General features: G+C 56.3%; 1 protein-coding gene across 3 annotated transcripts; it reads right to left on the bottom strand.

The window, feature by feature from the left end:
* Positions 1-2,770: 2,770 nt before the first annotated feature.
* On the bottom strand, positions 2,771-19,631 carry MIGA1 (mitoguardin 1). 3 transcript variants are annotated; one of them, XM_078603195.1, is made up of 16 exons: positions 19,392-19,631; positions 17,987-18,239; positions 16,319-16,508; positions 15,169-15,338; positions 14,290-14,473; positions 13,964-14,109; positions 13,463-13,583; positions 12,443-12,537; positions 11,922-12,034; positions 11,457-11,529; positions 11,261-11,347; positions 10,307-10,405; positions 10,046-10,180; positions 8,017-8,070; positions 6,963-7,079; positions 2,771-6,220 (listed from the first exon to the last, which is right to left on the bottom strand). In XM_078603195.1, the coding sequence occupies exons 2-16, from the start codon at positions 18,080-18,082 to the stop codon at positions 5,918-5,920; spliced, it is 1,983 nt and encodes a 660-aa protein (XP_078459321.1). In that variant the 5' UTR covers positions 18,083-18,239; positions 19,392-19,631; the 3' UTR covers positions 2,771-5,917. The 3 variants fall into 3 exon arrangements, with proteins under 3 accessions (XP_078459321.1, XP_078459322.1, XP_078459323.1); XM_078603196.1 differs by having other exon boundaries at positions 17,987-18,219; XM_078603197.1 differs by lacking the exon at positions 19,392-19,631 and adding an exon at positions 19,128-19,385.
* Between the last annotated feature and the right edge of the window lie 2,176 nt (positions 19,632-21,807).

The raw sequence follows: 21,807 nt of genomic DNA, 5'->3' as shown, positions 1-21,807 counted from the left end.
TTTGCAGTGAAAAGTTCGGTCCGGTTTCATGTCGTACACAAATATACATCTCAACATCCTCAATATCGAATTCCCCGTGTTTCAAATTCCAAATGGAGCTTGGTTGAGGTCGCACCCGGACCGAGCGTGCCAACGCTGCTGCTGCTGCTGCTCCTGCTGCTGCTGCCACAAACCGCAGATGCCACTCGGTTCTGTCGCTCCGCGGTGACCGGGCACGCGGCCTGGCCACAAGAACGTCCCTGACAGCGTCGTTCTAGACGCTGTTGTTGTTGCTGGAGTGGGGTTTGTGTAAATTTGATGCTGTTACTCTCTGCAAATTAAGTTTGCACGTTACCTCCCGCCCATTATATCCTGTAACTGCCGTCAACTGTCCTCAGTTTTGAGCCGTGGTCTATGGGTCTCTGTGCAACTCTCTGGGTCTCCATGCAACTCTGTCTCCATGCAACTCTGTGTCTCCATGCAACTCTGTGTCTCCATGCAACTCTCTGGGTCTCCATGTGACTCTCTGGGTCTCCATGTGACTCTCTGGGTCTCCATGTGACTCTCTGGGTCTCCATGTGACTCTCTGTGTCTCCATGCATCTGGATCTCCATGCAACTCTCTGTGTCTCCATGCAACTCTCTGTATGGCTAACTCCCTGGCTCTTTGTAACTCTCTGCGCCTCTGTATGGTTATGGCCGTGACTCGACGGCCGGTACCGCACGACGTTCTAGCTCACGGCCCCCTCCGAGGGCGCGGCCGCGTGCGAGCAGTGAGGCCGGCGAAGCTGCCGAGGCTCTCAGCATCAGTGCCGCGTTATCCTCGTAGCACAAGTCGCAAATACTACGGCCTCGCACTTTCAAGGGCCCCGCGCTAAATGCTTTCAAGCTATCAATTCCGGTTTAGTGATTCTGCACTTGCTCTATTACTATAGTACTATACCGCCTTCAACGACTGGGTGTTTAAGGTTATCGATTTGTCGTAGTATCTGGCTGTATAGCAAATGAAAAAATACAACAGCTTTACCATGCAAGTTACAAATGTGTGTTTTAATATTTCTTTTCATTTTAGGGCTCCTTTATAAACATATGCTGCAGGCTCCGCACGCGCTTCATCCGGCACTTTGAGCGAGGGAAACAACATCGAGGGACTGAGGCTCCAACGCAATTAGCAAAGCGCCGCATTCGTCATCGTCTCGGCAGGACAGGGCTCCCAGGCGGCGTCCCGCCCGTTGGTACCGATGCCACTCGATCGCCCAGAGCGGGAGGCAAGAGCCGGACCGGCAAACGTGCGATGCGATCTCTCTCGATCCCTCTCTCTCTCTCTAGATCTCTCTCTCTCTCGATCCCTCTCTCTCTAGATCTCTCTCTCTCTCTCGATCTCTCGCTCGCTCTCTCGCGCACCGTGAATCTCCACTCGCGCGCGAGTGCCAGGGAATAATTCCGAGGGAAAGGGACCCAATTAGAATTCACGTAGACGCTCAAATTGTTGACATCTCAACGTGTCTGTAAGATCATATTGCCTACGACACATCGGCTATTTAATCAATTTACCCGTAAAAGTCTCACTCAATACTCTTTTTCGGGAGGGTGCTACCACAAATTGAGTGGCCGAGGCGATGAGGCAGATGCCCTTGGCCTGGCTGTTTATTTGGATCGAATTACCCGAGGTGCGAGCGTGCGCGTTGAGCCGGTCGCTCATCCTGCTGTACCAGATCCGAGCCCGAGCTAGATCCGAACCTCGGTACCTCGGCCCGAGGTTTAGTAATTCTTTTTTATTTATTTTTATCCTAAAATCGGGAGCACATCGCGAGTAACACAGACCTCGCCCTGCGTCCTGCCGCTACATTGGGCTTTTATTTGTAAGATATTTAAAGATAATTTATGACGAGCGGTGTTTATTATTATTGCTATTCACGCGGGGAGGAAACTGGAGCACCCGGAGAAACTCCACGCCTTGCGTGAGGGGGTACAACTCTATCCCCGTACAGATGGTGGTTAGTCTATTTGCTGTACTGCCTTCTCCTGGCGACGCGCACGGGAAGGGAGTGTCACGACATCTTTGTGTGATCCACCAACCCTGGCTGGTGCCTCCACAGTGTTGGATCTCAGGCAGCCACGTGGAGCAGCAGCAGCAGCAGCATAGCCGCCACCACCACCACCGCCCGGCTATGCAGAGCCACAGAACGGAGATAGATGTGCAGGCCTGAAATGTCCTGCTCGTCAGACCTCTCCTCCCCTGCGCTTCGCGGCGGAGCGGTCGAGAGCGGGTGGCAGCCTCTAATCACGGTCTCGCTCATCTCCACTACCCCCCCAACCCCTCATCCACCGGTCGCGGCCACAGATCGGCGCATGCCGCGTGGTGTGCCGCCGACAGCCAAGCCGGGCGGTGGCGGCGGCGGTGGCCATGCTCGAGGTGGAGGGGAGTTCCCGCACCCCATCCGCGCGCGGCGATCCACCAACCCTCGCTGTTGCCCCCACGGCGCTGGGTTACACAGACGACGACGACGACGACACGCACGGCGGCATTCTACTCACGCGACCAGACCCAAACGTAACGTCGGTCGCGGAATGCCCCACACGTCTAGGCAGCTCGCGGGGATTCGAGCCCTCGCCGCCACGGCCGCCACGGCCGTCTCGGTCGTCGGTCTGGCTCGCCGTGGTCAACGCTCGCGGGGTCGGCGTCTTGGGGGAAGGCCGCGGCGGAGGTCGGGAGGCCGGGGAACCTGGAACCCGGGTCGGGGATTTTTCGCCGGTTGGATCGATGATGCAGCGCTCAGACGCCCTCCTCGTCACGTTCAAGTTTAAAGTTTATTTTGTTGAATCGCTCCGCTACCGCCATGGTTACAGCCCGCGTGAACTTCGCTCGTTAATTTATCCACCCACTTCGAGGACTTGTTCTACACCGGACACCGACTCATTGGTTTCAGCCACCACAGTGTTCAACCATCACCACCACCATCCCACTGCAGGTCACAGCACACTCACTCACTCAACCATCCACTCGCTCGCTCGCCCACTCACCCACTCACACACCACACCACAGGACAAGAGACGTCTATTTCCACTTCCTCGCACTGCTCTGCACCAACTCGTATATTACACCTTCAGTAGTGCTGTTTGTTGCCGACCGCTTGACGTGTTGGGCCTGTGCCCAGTAACCGTGGTTACACTATTACATGTTTCTAATCACGTCTTCACGGTGCGGATGCGTGCGATACAATCATTCTGCGTGGAACGCATCGTCGTCCAGGGTTTTGATCACAAAACAATTAGCAGCTTTTCTTAACGGCCACGCACTCACAAGACGGCCACTCAATCACAAGACGACCCAGGACGCACGTAGCGCCGTGACCCCACCGACACGGTTTCTCCACGTGTCCCACTCGAGAAGGCAGCCCCTCCCTCTGGCCCACTTTCACATAGGCACGTCCACTCCACCACGAGATGTTAACGACCTCGCCTGGTATACAGGAGGTCGTGGGTTCGATCCCGACCCTGGCGCCTGCAGCTTGCGTGTCTCTCTTCCCGTGGTCCCGTGGATTTTTCTCCGGGTCCTCTGGGTTTTCCCCTCCATATTTAGAATCAACATCACCACGCGTTTAGAGTATTTGGCTACTGCTATGAATGTCCACGTGATGATGATGAGCCACTTTGTTGAGCTATCATTTGTGATCGCCAGGTCGCTTCTGAAAGAGAGCTACGTAGCTCAGTGGGCCTTACCTGATATAATAAAAAATAGTTGATCGTTTTATAGTTTACGAGCCCCAGCAACTTGACCACTCGCTGCCTCCGCTGCAGACATCGATGGGGCAAACGCCCTCACGACAACCCACGGGGCTAACGTAACGTGGCCACAGCCACACCGATCGACACCGTCTCTCGGAATTTAGATACTAAACACCGATTAATTTTAGGTGTGCGATTTAGATAACAATTACACACGTAATGAAATTGCATATTTATATTGCTATGTAAATTCATTACGTAACAATAGTTTTGTTTATGTATCCAGGAGCGACAGACCGAGCCGTAGGACTATTTTTCAGGAGGGTCCCGATGCTACGTTGGGTTTTTATTTGCAAGATGTTTTCAGCCAATCAACGATGAGTCGTGATTACTATTCACGTGGGAGGAAACTGGGGCACACTTGCTCGAGGGGGAAACGCCTCTATTCCCCGTACAGATGGAAAAAAACAGATGGCGATGAATCCGCTTGCTGTACTGCCTTCTACCTGGCGACCCAAGGCTCTGCCTGTGAGCGATCCACCAACCCTCGCTGCTGCCTCCACACAGCGCCAAATCACAGCAGCCACGTGCAGAGCCACCACTCCCCCGCGATGTAAATTACAGGTAATTAAAATTACATGTAATTAAAATTAGAATTACATGACATTTAAATGGTGCCCATCTCTCTCTGCCAACCCCTCCCACCGCCCAGGCAATCGCGCACCCATCCCTGTGCCCCGATCAAGAAGTCAAGCGAGAGGTCAGAAAAAAAAATTCAACCGGCGACAAAACCCATATGTTTGCAAACGCCTCGGTGGGGGTGGGAGCACCGGGGCAGCAGGGCCATGGCAGACCCACCGGGGGACTCTCGTCCTGGCTGCAGTGGACGAGAACTCGGGCGGCCGGGATGCGGTCAAGGGTGGGTGGGTCGGGTGCACGTTTAACAGAGGCTTCGTGATTCCACAGCCTCAGCCGGCAATTATGGTCACGATTCAAGTGAAGAACCGATTCTACGGCTTCTGCAGATAAATATTAGGGTGAGCGTAGCGCCCCCTATTAAATATAACATTCGCAAATAAAAAACATCCGTTCTGTGACGTACGCGCGTCGATGCGTGTAGTGCCAGCTTCATCACGCCCCTCTGTGCTCCACGAGAAGTCAACCACACACACGTGCGATCGAAAGTTCGGTGACTTTTCAATCATTTCGCTCTCAATAATCATTTCTTTTTGATAGAACACCCTTTGCCACAACTTACATTGCAATCTCATCTCTAGTCGTTCGAAAGGGCACCCTCAGTGGCAGCTGCCCCTGTGCAGCACAAGGTGACTCAGCACCTGGCCTTGCAGGCGGACATTAGTCTGGCATTGGGGGACGATGACTGCTGCCGACGTGCGCGTTCTGGGTTTGAACTTGTGCCGCGTTTCGCGTGTGACGCGTCCCCGCAGCAGTGGGTCGCGGGCGATGTAGCCGTCGCACGCTGAACTCTGACCCCGGAAGTCGAGGTTCGACTCCCGGTTACACGCGGCGAGCGTTAAAAAATATCCTGCGCCTGTCGTCGGCCAACCTTAAACGAGCACCCGTCCCGGCACGCCAACAATCAGTGCCGGGGGATACCAAGACGGGCAGTTGTAACGCTGTCCACGCCCCCCCCCGATCCCACTCCATCAGGGCTCGTCGCTGGCATCTTCTAGCGGAATAAGTGGCACGCGACCCGTAGCCGGCGGGGAGCGAGCGAGAGGAGCGGTGCTTGACGGAGTGTGAATTCTATTGTGGGCTCGCCCACAGACAGACACGGCTGAGTTTATTAAGCCCTGGATCTTAATCGTCGTCATCATCGTCGTTGCCATCTTCTTCCTTACGCTCGATTACCCAGCAGAGTCTGAAGACTCACGGGCAGGGGGCGTCGTTGCTGCTGCTGCTGCTGCTGAGATACCAATCGAGTAATTCGCAACGTGAGTTCTCAGCAGTGGGATGTTTCGGTGAATAGCGGTTACATTGTGAGTGTGGGTTATTTCAGCGTGGGAGGAAACCCGGAGAACTCGGAGGAAACCCATTCAGAACAGGGGGAGAGAGAGAGAGAGAACACACAAACTCCACACAGAGAGGCGCCCTCGTCGGGGAATCGAGCCCAGCTCCTTGCCGTTAGGCGCAAGTGTCGCCGCCACGACGACTCCGCCGCCACCTTCACAATCGTCGCCGTCGTCGTCTCAGTCGCCCCACGTCAGGCCGTTGGCGAGCTCCCCGTCCCCGCAGCCCTGCATCGCGCCACCCGGCCGCACCGAGCCGTTCGCCCGAACCGCGGCCTCCGTCGCGCCGCCGGCCTCTGGGGCGTTGGCGGCGGCGTCGAGCTCGCCGGGGCCCACCGCGGCCTCCGGCACCTCGAGGTACGCGCACAGGATCTGCGAGCGGCGGCGGAAGAGGCAGATGATGTCGTCGGCGAGGTGCTCGAGGCGCGAGTAGCGAACCTTCTCCGCGTCGAAGACGTCGCGCAGCAGCGACACCACCTGCTCCTGCTCGCACGCACAAAGATAAAGATACCCCGGATGGCCTTGACGGACAGTTGGGCAGAGTGCTGTTAACAAGCAGCACCTACGAAAGTGGAACCGCACACGTATGGCCACCTTTGTATCTCCCCGGTGCTTGTTGTTTACACACCGCAACAGGTGCTCATTTAAGGCTGGGTCGACCTAGGGGGAGGCCCGGTTCAAATAATCATCACCGATGCTGGCCGTGAGCAGGAATCGAACTCGGGTCGCCGGGTTCGTTGCGCGCCGGGGGGACGTGCGCCTCGAAAAAAACAAAAAAAAAACACGCGAACATCTGGTGCGAGAAATCCTCCTCCGGGCCATCTGCTCGCCAGAGGTGACACGCAGCTCTCTCTGTGCACGTCGCTGGGTCTCAAAGTCATTGATGTAAGAGACAAATGAACGTGTTTCTTGAGTTAAGCAAGGTTATTGCTATAATATCTGGGGGGAAAGAGACGATGGTGGTGATGATGATGACTACGACGATGGGAGGGAATTCCAGTAGAAAGCAAAGTGAGGTGACCTGCAGTGTGGCGAGTGTGCGGTGTGATGTTGAACCGCAAGGTGCACCTAGCCTGGCACAAACTTCGTTATGTCACTGCCCCTCTATGGCAAATGGCGGCTGTTGTCTCAGTAGCATGGTGGTTGTGGATGAGAGAAAATCAGTGTCTGGTAGACCGAGTCTCCAACAGGGGTGGAGGAATCCGCGAGTCCACCCCAGGCTGACCTTGAAGAAGCTGCAGAGGTCGCGGAGTGGCTGCGTGCACCCCAGGAAGCCCCAGGCCAGCACGGGGCTCACGTGCTCAGAGATGGCGTAGAAACGCGAGATGAATCCGTCCGGGACCTACGGGGAGCGGAGCGTTGGTGGCGGTCATGGTGATTGGTGGTCATGTCGGTGGTTGTGAGGGCATAGGTGGCGGCGGTGGATGCCGGAAGTCGGAGGTCAGGTGAGCCTGGCTGGGATTGGCTGGGAGCAGCGGGGAGCCTGGCTGGGATGAGCCGAGTGAAGCGGGGAGCCGGGCTATGCCAGCCGTGAACTGGGGCGCGACGACCGCCGTGCCTCGTGGGATTCATTCCACGATTTACGGCTGCGCGCGGTGGCAGCGGCGTGAGACAGATTGGACTGGGCGGCCGCGTCGCCCCACACCCCCCCTTCCTCGCACCGTGCCTCCTGCCATGCAGATCACCGGGTAAATCAGTGGTGCTCAACATTGTTGGTACGCCGGCCCCCCAAGTTCAGACCGCTCGGACCCCGTGCCTCCCACAACCCCCCCCACCCACCCCAGCTGCAAAAACAAAACCAAGGTCACAAATGGACGCGCTTCAATGCCTCGAGACAATGTGATGTTAGTAAGGCATGCGTTCCATGTTGTGAATCATCGGTGTGTTTGGTGTTAGTAAGACACGCATTTGACGTTGTCTTAAACCCCGGGGAGCTGAATTCACAGTAACGGCTCGACTCGGGCTCTGGCTCGACTCGGCTCTGGCTCGGCCCAGCTCAGGCTTGAGCCGCTCGGCTGCTCCCGAAGGCGCTCGCGCGAGCGGCCCGGCCGCGGCCTGGCCCGACGTGGCCCGGGCTCAACCCACGGAACTCTGCTCCGAGCACGGCCGGAGACCATGTTCTGAGCCGAATTCAAGTTAAGCCGTGTGGCTTTGAGCCGCGTGGCTTTGAGCCGCGTGGCTCACTCGAGCCAGAGCCAAGCGCCAAACAAGGGCCCGATGTCAATCCCTCGTGCAGGGCGGCTTTGGCGCGGCTCTGGGACGGTCGCCGGCACTCGCACCTGCAGCAGCCTCCGCTTGGCCTTGAGCACCGACCAGCAGGCGGTGGCCAGCGCCTGCACGCACGCAAAGACAAAGATCCCCCGTGTAGCCTTAACAGACTGTTGGGGCAAATGCTGTTAGCGAGGAACACCGACGATTAGCACGGATGGCTACATACGGTGCGGAAAAAGTTCAACATACGTACATACGCACGAGGCCGGCAGGGCACACACGTGTGTGGGTGGCCAGCACCACGCCCGGCCAATTTTTTCTCCCGAGTGGTGACGTTTATACATTGCATCAGGTACTTATTAGAGGCTGAATCGACCCAGGAGAGGCCCAGGACTGGCTCAGTTATCCGTCACTGATGTTGGCCGTGAGCGGGAATCCAACGCAGGTGGTCGGATTCACAGAGCAGCGTGCTTAAGCGCTACACTACCCCCACACAGACAAAGATCAATGATCCTCCGTATATCTTGACTTAAAGCTTTCGTGACTGCAGTAATTCATATTCTTTGGGTCTTTCGGTAAAGTCACGGAGATAGGTTCAAAGAAAATAATAAAAAATCTTCGATCGAAACACTAGCGGTCGTCATCAGGAAAAAGACAATTTTCCTACCTCCGTATATCTTTAACAGATTGAAGGGGCGAGTCCTGTCACAGGCAATGATAACGAACCACGCGAGAGCCCAAGGAGACGCAAGATTATTTTGCGTGGGACAAATTGGGCTGCAAACAGAATCATAGGGTGAAATTTGTCACTCAGAAAATCGAGGCGAAACATATTTTCTAATCAAGACAAAAAGCAATTTCAGCAAGGACACGAACGTGTGATTCGCCCACACGTCTTGGGCGCGTGATCAACGGTCGTTACTCGAGAGCCACGTCACGGGTGGCAGGGTGGGCGCGCGGTGGTGACACGCATGCCTCACGGCGCCAAGGGCCCAGGTTCAATTCCCACAATGTTTGACAGGGGGCCGCTAGAGTCGAACTGCGAGCCTCTGCGTCGAGCGGCGATCGTGCCGCTACCGCTGGGCCACTGCGTGGCCCCCTGTACCAACGGCGCCACTCCTGGCGCGAGAGGCATGGCGGGGTTTTCTCCGGGTGCTCCGGGCAACGATTGGCGCCGGATCTGGCTGCCTTGCCAAGCGGCTTGCCTGCGGTTTCCCGCGCCTCCATGCGAAAACCGCATGCGCTACAAATTGCGCGGCGCTCTGCGCTGCAATTTTCACGAGCGATGCTGTGCAAAAATAAAAAAACCATATGATGAGTGTGGCAATCATCGCGCCCGTGCCGCCGACTCGGCAAGATCCGGACAAACGGCCAATATTCGCGCGACGTGCCGCCCCCCCGAGCATGGCCGCGCCGCGCTAATGAGGCCTCGTTAGCAGCGCCGGTTCTGCTGACGGAATCCGGCGGAACCCTTTGCCGGGGGTAGGGAAGAACGACGCCCGACAGGGAACCTCTCGCCGGAGCTCAGTGGCGTGTTAGCGCGGCTCCTTAATAATGGAGCTGGGTTGGAACCCAAGGGCCGGAGAGGTCAGTGATGGTCGGGACAGGGAGGGTATTCCAGCGGTACGGACTGGGCAGCAATGGTCCAGGAGGGCGGCAGTGCCAGGGGGCGATGATGCAGGGGGAGGGGGGCAGCGTTAGGCACAGGATGGCGGTGATGCGAGGGGGGAAGAAGGTGGGAGTAGGGACGGGGTGGGGGGGTGGGCAGCGATGGGAGGTGGGGCGGCAGGACGGTAAGTGGCGGAAATAGTATTTGGAGGCCCAGGGGATGCGGGGAGAAACCGCTGCCCGTTGCCAATTAGGGGAGGCTGCCTGCGGTTTGCGCAGCCGGGCGAGCGCGACTCTGGGACCGTCCGCCGAAGCGCCGCTTGCCGGTCGGGAAAACGAATCGACCGTCGCGCCTGCGTCGCACACGCAGGCTCCGCCACACGGCGATCCGGCCCCCGTGCGTGTCGGTGCGTGCGAGGGCAGGGAGTGAAGGGTGGGGGGTGTGGGGCGGGGGGCAGTAGAGAGTGGAGAGGCCGGAGCGAGCGCTACCGTCTCCTTGAAGCCGTCGGACAGCCAGCGGTTGTGCACGACGGCCAGCACGGTGGACGGTGGGCTCTCCAGGTCCTCGAAGGCGTCCATCAGGATGAAGTCCAGAACGATGTCGAAGAAGTTCATGCAGCGCACCTGCACGGGCACGGGGCGGGAGGGGTGGGGCACCTCGCCAGTGAGTCGTGCAGGTGGCGGCCGTGGTTGTGGTTGTGGTAGTGGTTGTGGTGCTGGTTGTGGTGCTGCTGGTGGTGCTGCCCTCACCCCACGTCCCTCGAGCTCGGCCTGCGTTGTGGCCCAGTGCTCGGCCTCCTCTGAGTAGCGCAGCATCTCCTCGTAGGACTCCACAAAGCCCTTGGGATCCTGAGAAACGCACACACAACAACAACAACCGCGGTTCGCCACTATGTGGCGGTGACGTCACCACAGCCCTTGTGCCAGGCAAGGTACAGGCCATGCGAAGTGTCGAAGGCTTGCTGACAGGTCACGGGACAGACCCAGGTTTACTCTCACCCACTCACTCAATCACTCGCCACACTGCAGGTCAACTCACTTCCCTTCCGGCATATTCCATTGCACTGTTCCATTTTGTCGTCGTCATCATCGTCATCATTGTCTCTTCTCCCCAAGCTGTTACAATAACCTTGCTCAAATCAAGAGACTCGTGAACTCTTACCTACTGCGATGTTTAATAGCGCTGGTTGTTGCTGGCCGCTTGCCCCTTTGGGCCTGCGCTCAGCACGCGCCGGCGCACCGCGACACCGCCACGCTCCCAAGGACACGCTCGCAATTGGAGATGGGAACTGCTTTTGAGTGATTTTTGGTGAACGCTCAGTCGCGTTGTCGCCTCTCTGTGGTTCAGCAGAACTCCGTAGATCGGCAGCGCTCCACCGATTACGCCTCATCAGCCAATATGGAGCTCCCTGTAAACCGCAACTCTAACCGACGCTCGCCCCCTAGTGTCCACCCATCCCATCTACACGGCCGGCACACCTCCCGCCTGCACTCTCAATCATCCCAACTGGGCTGCGTGCACAGGACGCACATCGCGGCGATGATGATGTACCACGTGACGGGAATGCAAGAAGAACCTCCACGACTCTTCCCTTCACCCGAAACGCGGCCTCCAAATTGCGGGAGTTCCCGGGCAGCGATCGCGCCTCGGGAGGGGGGTGTGGTGGTGGGGGGTTCGGCGCTATTCGTGATCGTCAGCGGTACCTTGCCAGCCTTGACTAGCAGCCCGGCGATGATCAGCCGCCCCATGTTGGAGAACATCTTCTTGTTGAGCTCCTCCTCCAGCAGCAGCTGTGAGACGGGGATCCCCACGTAGAATTATATTACCAAGTGGCAAGCGCTGCTAGTGAGCGGAGCGGGACAGTGGAGCGGATGCGCGGTGCGAGCGATCAAGAGGTACCTGGAAAGCTTGCCGCACGCAGTGCAGTTTAGCCAGGTAGTCCATGTCGCTGTAACAGTCCAGCATCTCCGTCCTGCCAGCACGCGCACACACGATTAGACAGACAAATCTTCACGCCATCGACGTCATCGACGTCATCGACGTCATCGACGTCACGCGCGCCGTCGTAACAGACTCAACGGAGCGCGCAACGTCACAACGTCCGGCGGATATTACTGCAGCCGACCGACATGGCCGGTCGTGCTAATACGGCTGCCGTTGTTTTGCTCGTTTCTCGAGCGAACACTACAAGGGGGGAACGGTGGTGTGGTGGGCTAGCGGCGGGCTAGCGGCGGGCTAGCGGCGGGCTAGCGGTGGGCTCCTGTGTTGTGCATTGCCGAGCGAGTGTCCATTGGTCGGCTGCTAGCGGCTCGTGGTTGCTGTGCTGGGCTAGCGGCCACATTGCGGGGTCGGCGCCGCGCTGACCTCAGACTGCGGCAGGTGACGTGGCCGCCCCTGACGAGCCGCGCCGCCTCCTCGTAGAGCGCCAGGCGACCCCGCGCCCCCCGCTGGGCCTCCGCGCCCAGCTCCTCCACCAACTTCACGCGCAGAGACAAAAGTCCGCACGTAGACGCGCGCGTTCGTATACAGACGCGTTCATACAAAGATCCCCCATGCAGCCTTCAACAGACTGTTGGGGCAAGTGCTGGAAGCGAGTAGCACCTATGAAGGCCGGCACGGCTATGAGGGTGTGGGTGGCCAGCACCACGCTCGGCCGTCTTTGTCTCCCGAGTGGCAATGTTCACATAATCACCGTTGTTGCTCGTGAGCGGGAAATTTACCTCGGGTCGTCGGGTTCGTAGCGCAGCACGCTCACCACTGCAATCACTGCTCCCCACGTGCACAAACGCACGCACCCACATTCACACATGCAAGCACACCCACATGTGCACACGGACAGCGAGGGTTTGTTGGGCAGACACGGAGGGAGGTGGTTCCACGCGTACCTCTGCCGCCGAGACGAAGGACTCTCCGGACGACAGGCTCAGGGTGTCGAGCCCAAAGAGCCGCCCCGAGTGGTCCACCAGGGACATGTCGCCCTCTGCGGGTGCCACCGAGGGTCGGGAAGGGTCAGAGGTCACCCGGTCATCAAGTCACACCGTGAGAGTGGCATGGTGAGTTTGCACGTGTGTGTGTGTGTTTGTATGTATGTGTGCTGCTGTGTGCACGTGTTAGGGTTTGTGGGTTAGTGTTAGGGTTTGTGGGTTAGTGTTAGGGTTTGTGGATTAGTGTTAGGGTTTGTGGGTTAGTGTTAGGGTCTGTGGGTTGGTGTAAGGGTTTGTGGGTGAGTGTTAGGGTCTGTGGGTGAGTGTTAGGGTCTGTGGGTGAGTGTTAGGGTTTGTGCGTGAGTGTTTGGGTCTGTGGGTGAGTATTAAGGTTTGTGGGTTAGTGTTAGGGTTTGTGGGTGAGTTTTAGGGTTTGTGGGTTAGTGTTAGGGTTTGTGGGTGAGTTTTAGGGTTTGTGGGTTTGTGGATTAATGTTAGTGTTTGTGGGTTAGTGTTAGGTTTGTGGGTTAGTGTTAGGTTTGGTGGGTTTACGTGTTCAGGTTATGGTTTATGGGTTCGAGTTTGGGTTAGTGACAGAGTTAAGGATAAGAATGTTTACTTTTATCTATAGCGTCATCGTTGTTCATGCAGATTGCACATCACAATCGCTGCGGAACCACGAAGCTGGAACACAGCAGCCAGGCAACGATGAGCCGGCACTACAAACAATTGCCCAAGCTCTGTGGTCCTCTATATATATTCAGGATATTCTCAGCCAATTGATGAGTGATTATAGGCGACAGGATTTAGGCTAGCGCTTGGATGCAGGCTTGCATGTGGGCTGGATTTGGGTAGCCATCAGGAGGGGGCGTCATGTTGGCATGTATTCACACACGCACGCAGACACGCACACACACGCATGCAGACACACACACACGCACGCAGAGACGCACGCAGAGACGCACGCAGAGACGCACGCACCGAGGTCGCGCGTCGGGGTCTGCGTGGCGGACGACATGGTGCACTCGAACTCCTCCTGCAGGCGGTACGCGCGCGTCAGCAGCGTCTCCAGCTTGTTTACAAACTCCCCGTCCATCACGTCCTGCCGGAGAACACACAAAGACAAAGATCTCCCGTATAGCCTTAACAAACTGTTGGGGCAAGTGCTGTGAGTGAGCGCCTATGAAGGCCGGCACAGCACACAGGGTGGGTGGCCAGCACCACACCCGGCCGCCTTAGTCTCGCCAGTGGCAATGTTTTTACACACCACGCCAGGTACTCATTTGAGTCTGAGCCAACCTAGGGGAGGCCCAAGACTGGTTTAGATAATAACCACTGGTTTTGGCCGTGATTGCGAATCGAACTCGGGTCACCAGGTTCGCAGCGAGCACACACACACACACACACGCACGCACAGACACACACGCGTGCGCGCGTTGGTGCCGTTGCGCCGAAGAGAAAATCTGTGGCCACCCGGCGCACCTCGGTGCTCTCCTCGGCGATGGCGTCTCCGGCGGCGACGCGGATCACCTCCGGGTCGGAGCACGGCTCCTCCACGGGCTCCCTGCGGTTGCGGCACAACAGCGCCTCCTCCCACCGCCGCAGAGCCTCCTCAAACAGCTCCATGCCTGGACGCCGGAAGCGACAACGCCCGTGATGGCACGGCAACTCGGTCACGACTCCGCTTGTCTACCCAGGGACGGCCCTGTGCGTGCGAGCGTGAGCGTGCGAGCGTGTGAGCGTGCGAGCGTGTGAGCGTGCAAGCGTGCGAGCGTGCGAGCGTGCGTGCGAGTGTCGGCGTGCGCTACCGCTCAGGTACAGGTTCTCCGGGGTGGTGTGGCTGCCCACGGCCGGCGCTTCCCCCCCGCCGCCGGCCGGCTCCCAGGGGCTGCCGGCCGGCGCGCACACCGAGCTGTGGCGCGAGCGCAGCTGAGAGGGCCGGCTGGCCGAGGCTCGCGAGTCGCAGCCCCTGCCGGTGCTCTCCGCCTGCAGCTACACGGAGACAGAGATCCCCCCCCCATGTAGCCTCGACAGATGTGCGTGCGTGTGCACGTGTGCCCCCACGCTATCCGTGCAGGGTCGTGAGATGCGGCCGCAGTGAGGCACTCGGTAAATCCGAAGTGAATTCCGTAGATATGCTCTTTGTCGATTATCTCGGTTGGCTACGTACGGTGCGAAACAAGTTCAACATACATAAATACATGACCTGTTGTTATAACCATTGGGCAATCCTAAAAATCTGCGACGCGCGTCTGGTTGCCTATTAATAGTTCCCAGATTTCACACATAACTCGGATCAAATGCATATAATGTAGCTGCCACAAAGTTGTGTAACTACTTGGTTTCGTCTCTTGGCATCTCCATTCTGCCATCTATAGCCTTATTTACACCGACTATTAAGTTGAAGTGCGAATGTAATTTTCCAACCTAATTGCTATTACGATGACGTTTTTTTTCATGCTTTGATGTTGTCTGCCAGCCGAGTTGCCCTTGAAAAAGAGTTTCTTAGCTCTCCGGGCTTTACTCGGTGGGAAACACACTCCCGTTGTTATTCCGCATTCCACTGCATCTCGTTTTCGATGGCGCCTCTCTCTCTCCGCGGCGACGCAGAGCGAGCGAGTGGAGCGTCGTGAGCATGGTGGCAGTGGTGGTGGTGGTGGTGGCGGCGGCGTCGCGCCGGCCCGTACCGAGGCGAGGCTCTGCACCGAGGTCGAGTGCTTTACGTCGCTCCCCGCGACGCTTCCTGCGCTGCTCGTCGTAGCGGCGGCGTTGGCGGCGGCGGCGTTGGCGGAGGAGGCTCCAGCCGGTCCCCTCGCGGGAGGCATGGCCCCTGCCGACCTGAGGCCGCTTGCTCGGCCTGCGCACAAACACACAACGTGCGGACGCAAGATAAATCGGTAAACGTACGCGCGTGTGCGCGTGTGCTCGTGTGGCGGTGGCCAGCACCATGCTCTCCGTAGGTCACCTTTGTCTCCCCCAGTGCCGAAGTTTTTACACACCGCACCAGGTACTCATTTGAGGCTGAGTCAACCTAGAGGAGGTCCAGGACTGGCTTAGATAATCATCACTGGTATTGGCAGTGAGTGGAGCAAAGCGTGCTAATCGCTACACTCCTCACACAAGCCCACACTCACTCTCACCCGCCCAGGAGTCATGCGAAACAGCTCAAGGATTAAGCCTTTGAACAAACACTAAACAATGGAGCACTTTGGGGAGATTTAAATTATTTTACTGTTTAATAATTATTTTACAGCCTGATTTATTGTGCAAGCAACTACAGTACAATGCTTTAACTTGGTGATGCTGCATTGGCAGTAGTGCACGAGCACAATTAACAAAAACATAACACGGTGGCCTTCAACTGTGACGTTTCGGGGATCGGCCCTTCTTCAGAGCAAGAACATCGCCCATTATAAGCTATGATCACAACGCATCATGTGCTATGAAGAAACACCATTGCCTGCAGCATTATCTATTAATATATTTTTTTACTTTTAAGTCCACAGTGTTATTGACAAACATGTTGAGTTTGACACTTTGACTCAAGATGACGGACACTCTAATCAACACGGTGGCAGAGAAAAGATCGGTGGATTTCGGTGCTCACCAATGATTGACGCACATTTGCTCTCACCGTCGATGCCAAGCGGTTTCTGCCAAAAATCAGTTTTTAGCGAAACCTGATGGAAATCTATTTCTGCCACAAAGTTAAAGGAAAAACACATTTCTGCCAAAAATCGGACTCGTGTCCCATGAGCCCATGTTCGGGAAGGAAGGAGGGGTGGGAGCATGGGAAGGGGGAGGGAGCAAGGGTGGGAGGGGGGAAGTGGGGGTCACCTTTCCGGGGGGCCGGAAGCCTGGCGATGGCCGCGAGGGGGTTAAGGGCGGCGTCGGCGATGGGGGAGTCCACGGCGCCCCCCTTCTTGCGACAGCGCCGGCGACGCATGTGCCGCGCCGCCAGGTACAGCATCATGCTGCCCACCGCGCTGGCCACCAGCAGCCGCTTGAGGCCCGGGGTCAGACGCACCTGGTGGGGGCCGTGGGCGTGTTGACGATGTGCGGAGGGACGCAGGGAGCACAAGGCGGGATGATGGGCCCTGCTATTAGCAGAGGACAGCGTCGGTGCTCAAAATCACTTCCAGCTTAGTCCTGCACCGCGCACTCCCCGCCACGGCGGGAGCTTGTGCGTTCCATATATGGCACGTGATTGTCAGTGGTCTTAACATCTCATACACTTTGGGGCGCCTTTCCAATTCGCCGTGTGAGTTGTTAGCTGCTTTGCACAAGGTCTTATGTAATGTGCTTTGACTTACTCTCTCATTTACCCGCCACCCATTTACTGATTTACTCAAAACCCAGACACTCTCGGACGCGGTCCGGCAAAAGTTGAATCCAAAAAGGGCATCGGTCCAGCAGCCGTCTATTGCAACAGCGTGGAGAGCGGCCACATCGCTTTGTGTTCAAGCAGTCCTCAACCCAGGGAAAGAGGGTGGATAGCACCAATAAACACACAAACATAAATTTCGATTTAAAGCTTTCTGACTGCAGGGATTCATCTTCTTGGTTCTTTCGGTAAAGTCACGTAGAATGGAAATAATAAAATAATAAAAATAAAACATAATAAAATAATTCTCACGACGTTTCGGCCACAATGGACGGGTGCTTGCGTTGTGGCCGAAACGTCGTGAGAATTATTTTATTATGTTTTATTTTTATTATTTTATTATTTTATTATTTCCATTCTACGTGACTTTACCGAAAGAACCAAGAAAACACGCAAACATAGCACTATCATGATGATTACGAGGTGGAGCGGCTGTGCAGTGGCTAGGGCACTGCGCTGTGAAGCCGGCGACCAGAGTTCGATTACCGGCCTCGGCTAAACATCAGTGGCGAGTGAAACCCAAACCGGCCATGGACCCTCTTCCCCGTCACCCTTCACCTGTTCACCCTCACCGGTGAGCAGGTGAGCCCAGGACTCACCTATGAGTCGTACTAACCCGTGAGACCAGGTCTCACCAATGAGTAGGTGAGACCAGGTCTCACCAGTGAGTAGGTGAGACCAGGTCTCACCTGTGAGTAGGTGAGACCAGGTCTCACCAGTGAGTAGGTGAGACCAGGTCTTGTCAGTGAGTAGGTGAGTCCAGGTCTCATCAGTGAGTAGGTGAGACCAGATCTCACCAGTGAGTAGGTGAGACCAGGTCTCACCTGTGAGTAGGTGAGACCAGGTCTCATCAGTGAGTAGGTGAGACCAGGTCTCACCTGTGAGTAGGTGAGACCAGGTCTCACCAGTGAGTAGGTGAGACCAGGTCTCGTCAGTGAGTAGGTGAGTCCAGGTCTCATCAGTGAGTAGGTGAGACCAGATCTCACCAGTGAGTAGGTGAGACCAGGTCTCACCTGTGAGTAGGTGAGACCAGGTCTCATCAGTGAGTAGGTGAGACCAGGTCTCACCAGTGAGTAGGTGAGACCAGGTCTCACCTGTGAGTAGGTGAGACCTGGTCTCACCTGTGAGCAGGTTGCGTGCAGGAACAGCGGCAGTTCGGCCACCGTGAGCACCACGGCTCGCAGCACGGACGAGCTGTGCAGCGTCGACTCGGCCATGGTGACGACGAGGTCGACGAGGTTGACGAAGTCGACGAGGTCGACGAGGTTGACGAAGTTGACGAAGTTGACGAAGTTGACGAGGAAAAACGATGCCGCGCAGCCTCACAGGAGAGACGACATGGCGATGTCAGGACCTGAAGCGGGGCATCGGGCCCTTGGGAGATTTTACACGAAGCCCGAACACACACAGACACACGCACAAACACACGCACAGACACACACACACACACAGACACACACACAGATACACACACACAGATACACACAGACACACACACAGACACACGCACAGACACACACACACAAATACACACCCACACACACACAGACACACACACACAGACACACCCACACAGACACACACACACACACAGATACACACACACAGACACACACGCACAGACACACAGACAGACACACACACACACAGAGACACCCACAGACAGACACACACACACAGACACACACACAGACGGACACACAGACACACACACACACAGACAGACACACAGACACACACACACAGACAGACACACACAGACACACACACACAGACGTTCTCACAATGAGCCTGGCAGGGGTTAGCGAGCACCACTCAGGGCCGCAAGAGCGGTACTCGAGTGGCGAGGAGGCGACTGAACGAAGGCGAGCGAGGAGCTTGAGTGGATGGAAGGGCACAGGGACATCAGTGAAGCCTGCTGCTTGTATCCACCACACTGCTGCGAACCTGGCGATCTGAGTCCGACTCCTGGCCACGGCCAACGTCAGTGGTGAGCGATATCCGAACTGGTTGTTGGGACCTCTCCTCCCCCACCACCACCACCACCGACTTCTAACTCACCAGTGTGGTGAGATGTGGCCACAAAGCTGCTCTGATCAACACACCGTCGAAAGCACTCACCCAGCAGTGGACCTACAAAGGGCATGTTCATTACACGACATGGTGTATTCCCTGTGATCTCTTCCTCGTCTCCGTGTGTCCGTCTCCTCGATCTCATCCCGTCTCTCTCCCGACCCCCTGTCTCAGTGTGTGGCTCCTCACCTCTCCGTCTTCCCTCCAGTTCCTGTCTCCACGTGCGCGCCTCTCCCCCCGCGTCTCTGTGTCTCTGCCTAATACCCGAATAACTCGCCGCGTCTCCCTCTCTGGCTGATCACTCACCACGTGTCTCCCCCAAGTCTGTCGTCTTCGCGTCCCTCTCTCTTGTGAAACTGTCCCCGTGTGTGTCTCTCTCTCTGTGTGTCCGTGACCCCGTCACCGGTCTCTGTGTGGCCCCGTGGCCCCGCGACCTCCGTCCTTCTCTCTCACCGCGGGCAAGGTCGGGTCGGGCCGGGCCGGGCGGTGCCGGGGCGGGCGGCAGCGGTCAGGGCCTCGCGCGGAACCGTCTCCCGCTGCAGCAGCAACAGCAGCAGCAGCGGCGGGAGCAGCATCGGCACTGGCAAGAGAAGCAGCGGGAGACGCGGGGGCAGAGACGAGGCAGAGCAGGCGAGGCGATGTAGCGGCAGCTCCGTGGGGATGACGGTAGCGGAGGCGGCGACGTCATCGTGAAGTCTGGGGGGCCATCTTGGGCAGGGAGAGATTGTGCGGCCATCTTGGGTAGGGATAGAGATCGTGCGGCCATCTTGGGCAGAGATAGATATCGTGCGGCCATCTTGGGCAGGGATAGATATCGTGCGGCCATCTTGGACAGGAATAGATATCGTGCGGCCATCTTGGGCAGGGATATATGTCGTGGGGCCATCTTGGGCAGGGATAGATATCGCGCGGCCATCTTGGGCAAGGATAGATATCGCGCTGCCATTTTGGGCAGGGATAGATATCGTGCGGCTATCTTGGGCAGGGATAGATATCGTGCTGCCATCTTGGGCAGGGATAGATATCGTGTGGCCATCTTGGGCAGAGATAGATATTGTGCGGCCATCTTGGGTAGGTACAGACATCGGGCAGCCATCTTGGGTCGGGATAGATATCTGAGCGGCCATCTTGGGCAGGGAGAGATATTATGCGGCCATTTTGGGTAGGGAGGGGTCGGGCGGCCATCTTGGGTAGGGAAAGATTGGGGAGACGCATGAACCATTGTGAAATTGTTTAATTCTATGTTAATTATGTTTAAACTAGCATTTTGTCCGTCCAAGGACGGGTGTGTTTGCAGTAAATCTGAAACTTGCAAGCGAAAAGCAGACCGCGACGTGATATTCATTGCATCAATTAGTGTGCAATTTGTAAGGGCGCGGTGACACAGACCTATTTCATTTAAAGGTTATAATCCCTTGTTCATCACGACGTCCTTTTTACTTTGATGTCTCAACAACAGCGTGACGGAGATCGCTTGACGCGAGGGTTCTGCCTCTGTAGTGAGGGTTGTCAGTTGACGCCGAGGAGGGGGGAGGAGGCGCCTCGCCCCCCCATGTGGAGTGACGTCACCCGCTAATTATTATTAATGGCGGGGGGGGTCCATTTGGAGGACGTCACCTTATAATGATTATTAATGAAGGGGGCTGTTCGATGTGGAGTGACGTCACCTGCTCATGATTATTGAGGATGCTCCATGTGGAGGACGTAACCTGCTCATGAATATTAATGAGGGGGGCTGGTCGACGTGGAGTGACGTCACTTGCGTTCAGGACAGACATTCCTGGGTGATTACAGTAGGTATGCCCGTCTAATTGCTGGTCATAATTAAAAACATTATTTAACTAAATTAATATCAGGCGCCATGGTGTAAAAGGTGCAGTCTTCAACTCGTATTATGATCCACTCCTCTAATCCACGATTATTTCGCGATCAGACCCAAAAAAAAATTCTGAATCGAGTGGGTTCGGCGTGTAGCTCCGCACAGATGGATTCACGAACACACACGTGGGTTGTGCTGCCGCCTCGTGGTCACCCCTGTTGATCTGACGATGATTCTTCACTCCTCCATGAGATTCGCAAGTGCATTCTCCCATTGCGATTGTGCACGTCGCTTCTATTGGACAGCAGCGTTATCATCATCAGCAGCAGCCATGGTCAATCCACTGCTGGATGAAAACCTCCCAACCCATGCCACAATCTACCCACGGGAATTCTCTTTTGTCATGGCTCCATCTCCTCGGGGGCCGCTCCCACCCCTCTGGACACGTTCCATGCCTTGGCTGCTATTCCGTCACCGACCTTGAACATCGAGCGGCGAGCCCCCTATGGAATCTTAAACGATTTGAAACATCACATTGATTTGCGCATCGAGAGCACATGCAGCACTCTATTGCATTCATCGATTGATAGACATACAGTAACATACAGTAAGTTATCATACACGCATCGACGGTTAATCGTGAATACTGCACAATTCAAATGAAGAGGTTCAGGGCGTTTTAAGTCAAAATTTAGGTCAGGGCGATAGGGGGAACACAAATCACAAAACCGGAACCAATTTGTGGCCGCCAGATTGTTTCCCTCCTTCCCGCCGGAGCCGATTCCGTTTCCGTTCCGGAAGTGGCGCGCGCTGCAGTGCGGACATTTCCGTTGCGCAGAGGAAGACTCCGCAGACTCAGCAACATCATCAGCAGCAGTAGCAGTCAGTACTAACATCATCATCAGCAGCAACAGTCAGTACTATCATCATCAGCAGTCAGTACTAACAACATCATCAGCAGCAGTCAGTACTAACAACATCATCATCAGCAGTCAGTACTAACATCATCAGCAGCAGTCAGTACTAACATCATCAGCAGCAGCAGTCAGT

The sequence above is a fragment of the Lampetra planeri genome, chromosome 20 (genome assembly GCF_965212315.1).
Source record: "Lampetra planeri chromosome 20, kcLamPlan1.2.h2, whole genome shotgun sequence".
NCBI lineage: Eukaryota > Metazoa > Chordata > Hyperoartia > Petromyzontiformes > Petromyzontidae > Lampetra > Lampetra planeri.
The sequence above is the reverse complement of the archived record's forward strand: the minus strand, read 5'-3'. Positions and strand labels throughout refer to the sequence as shown.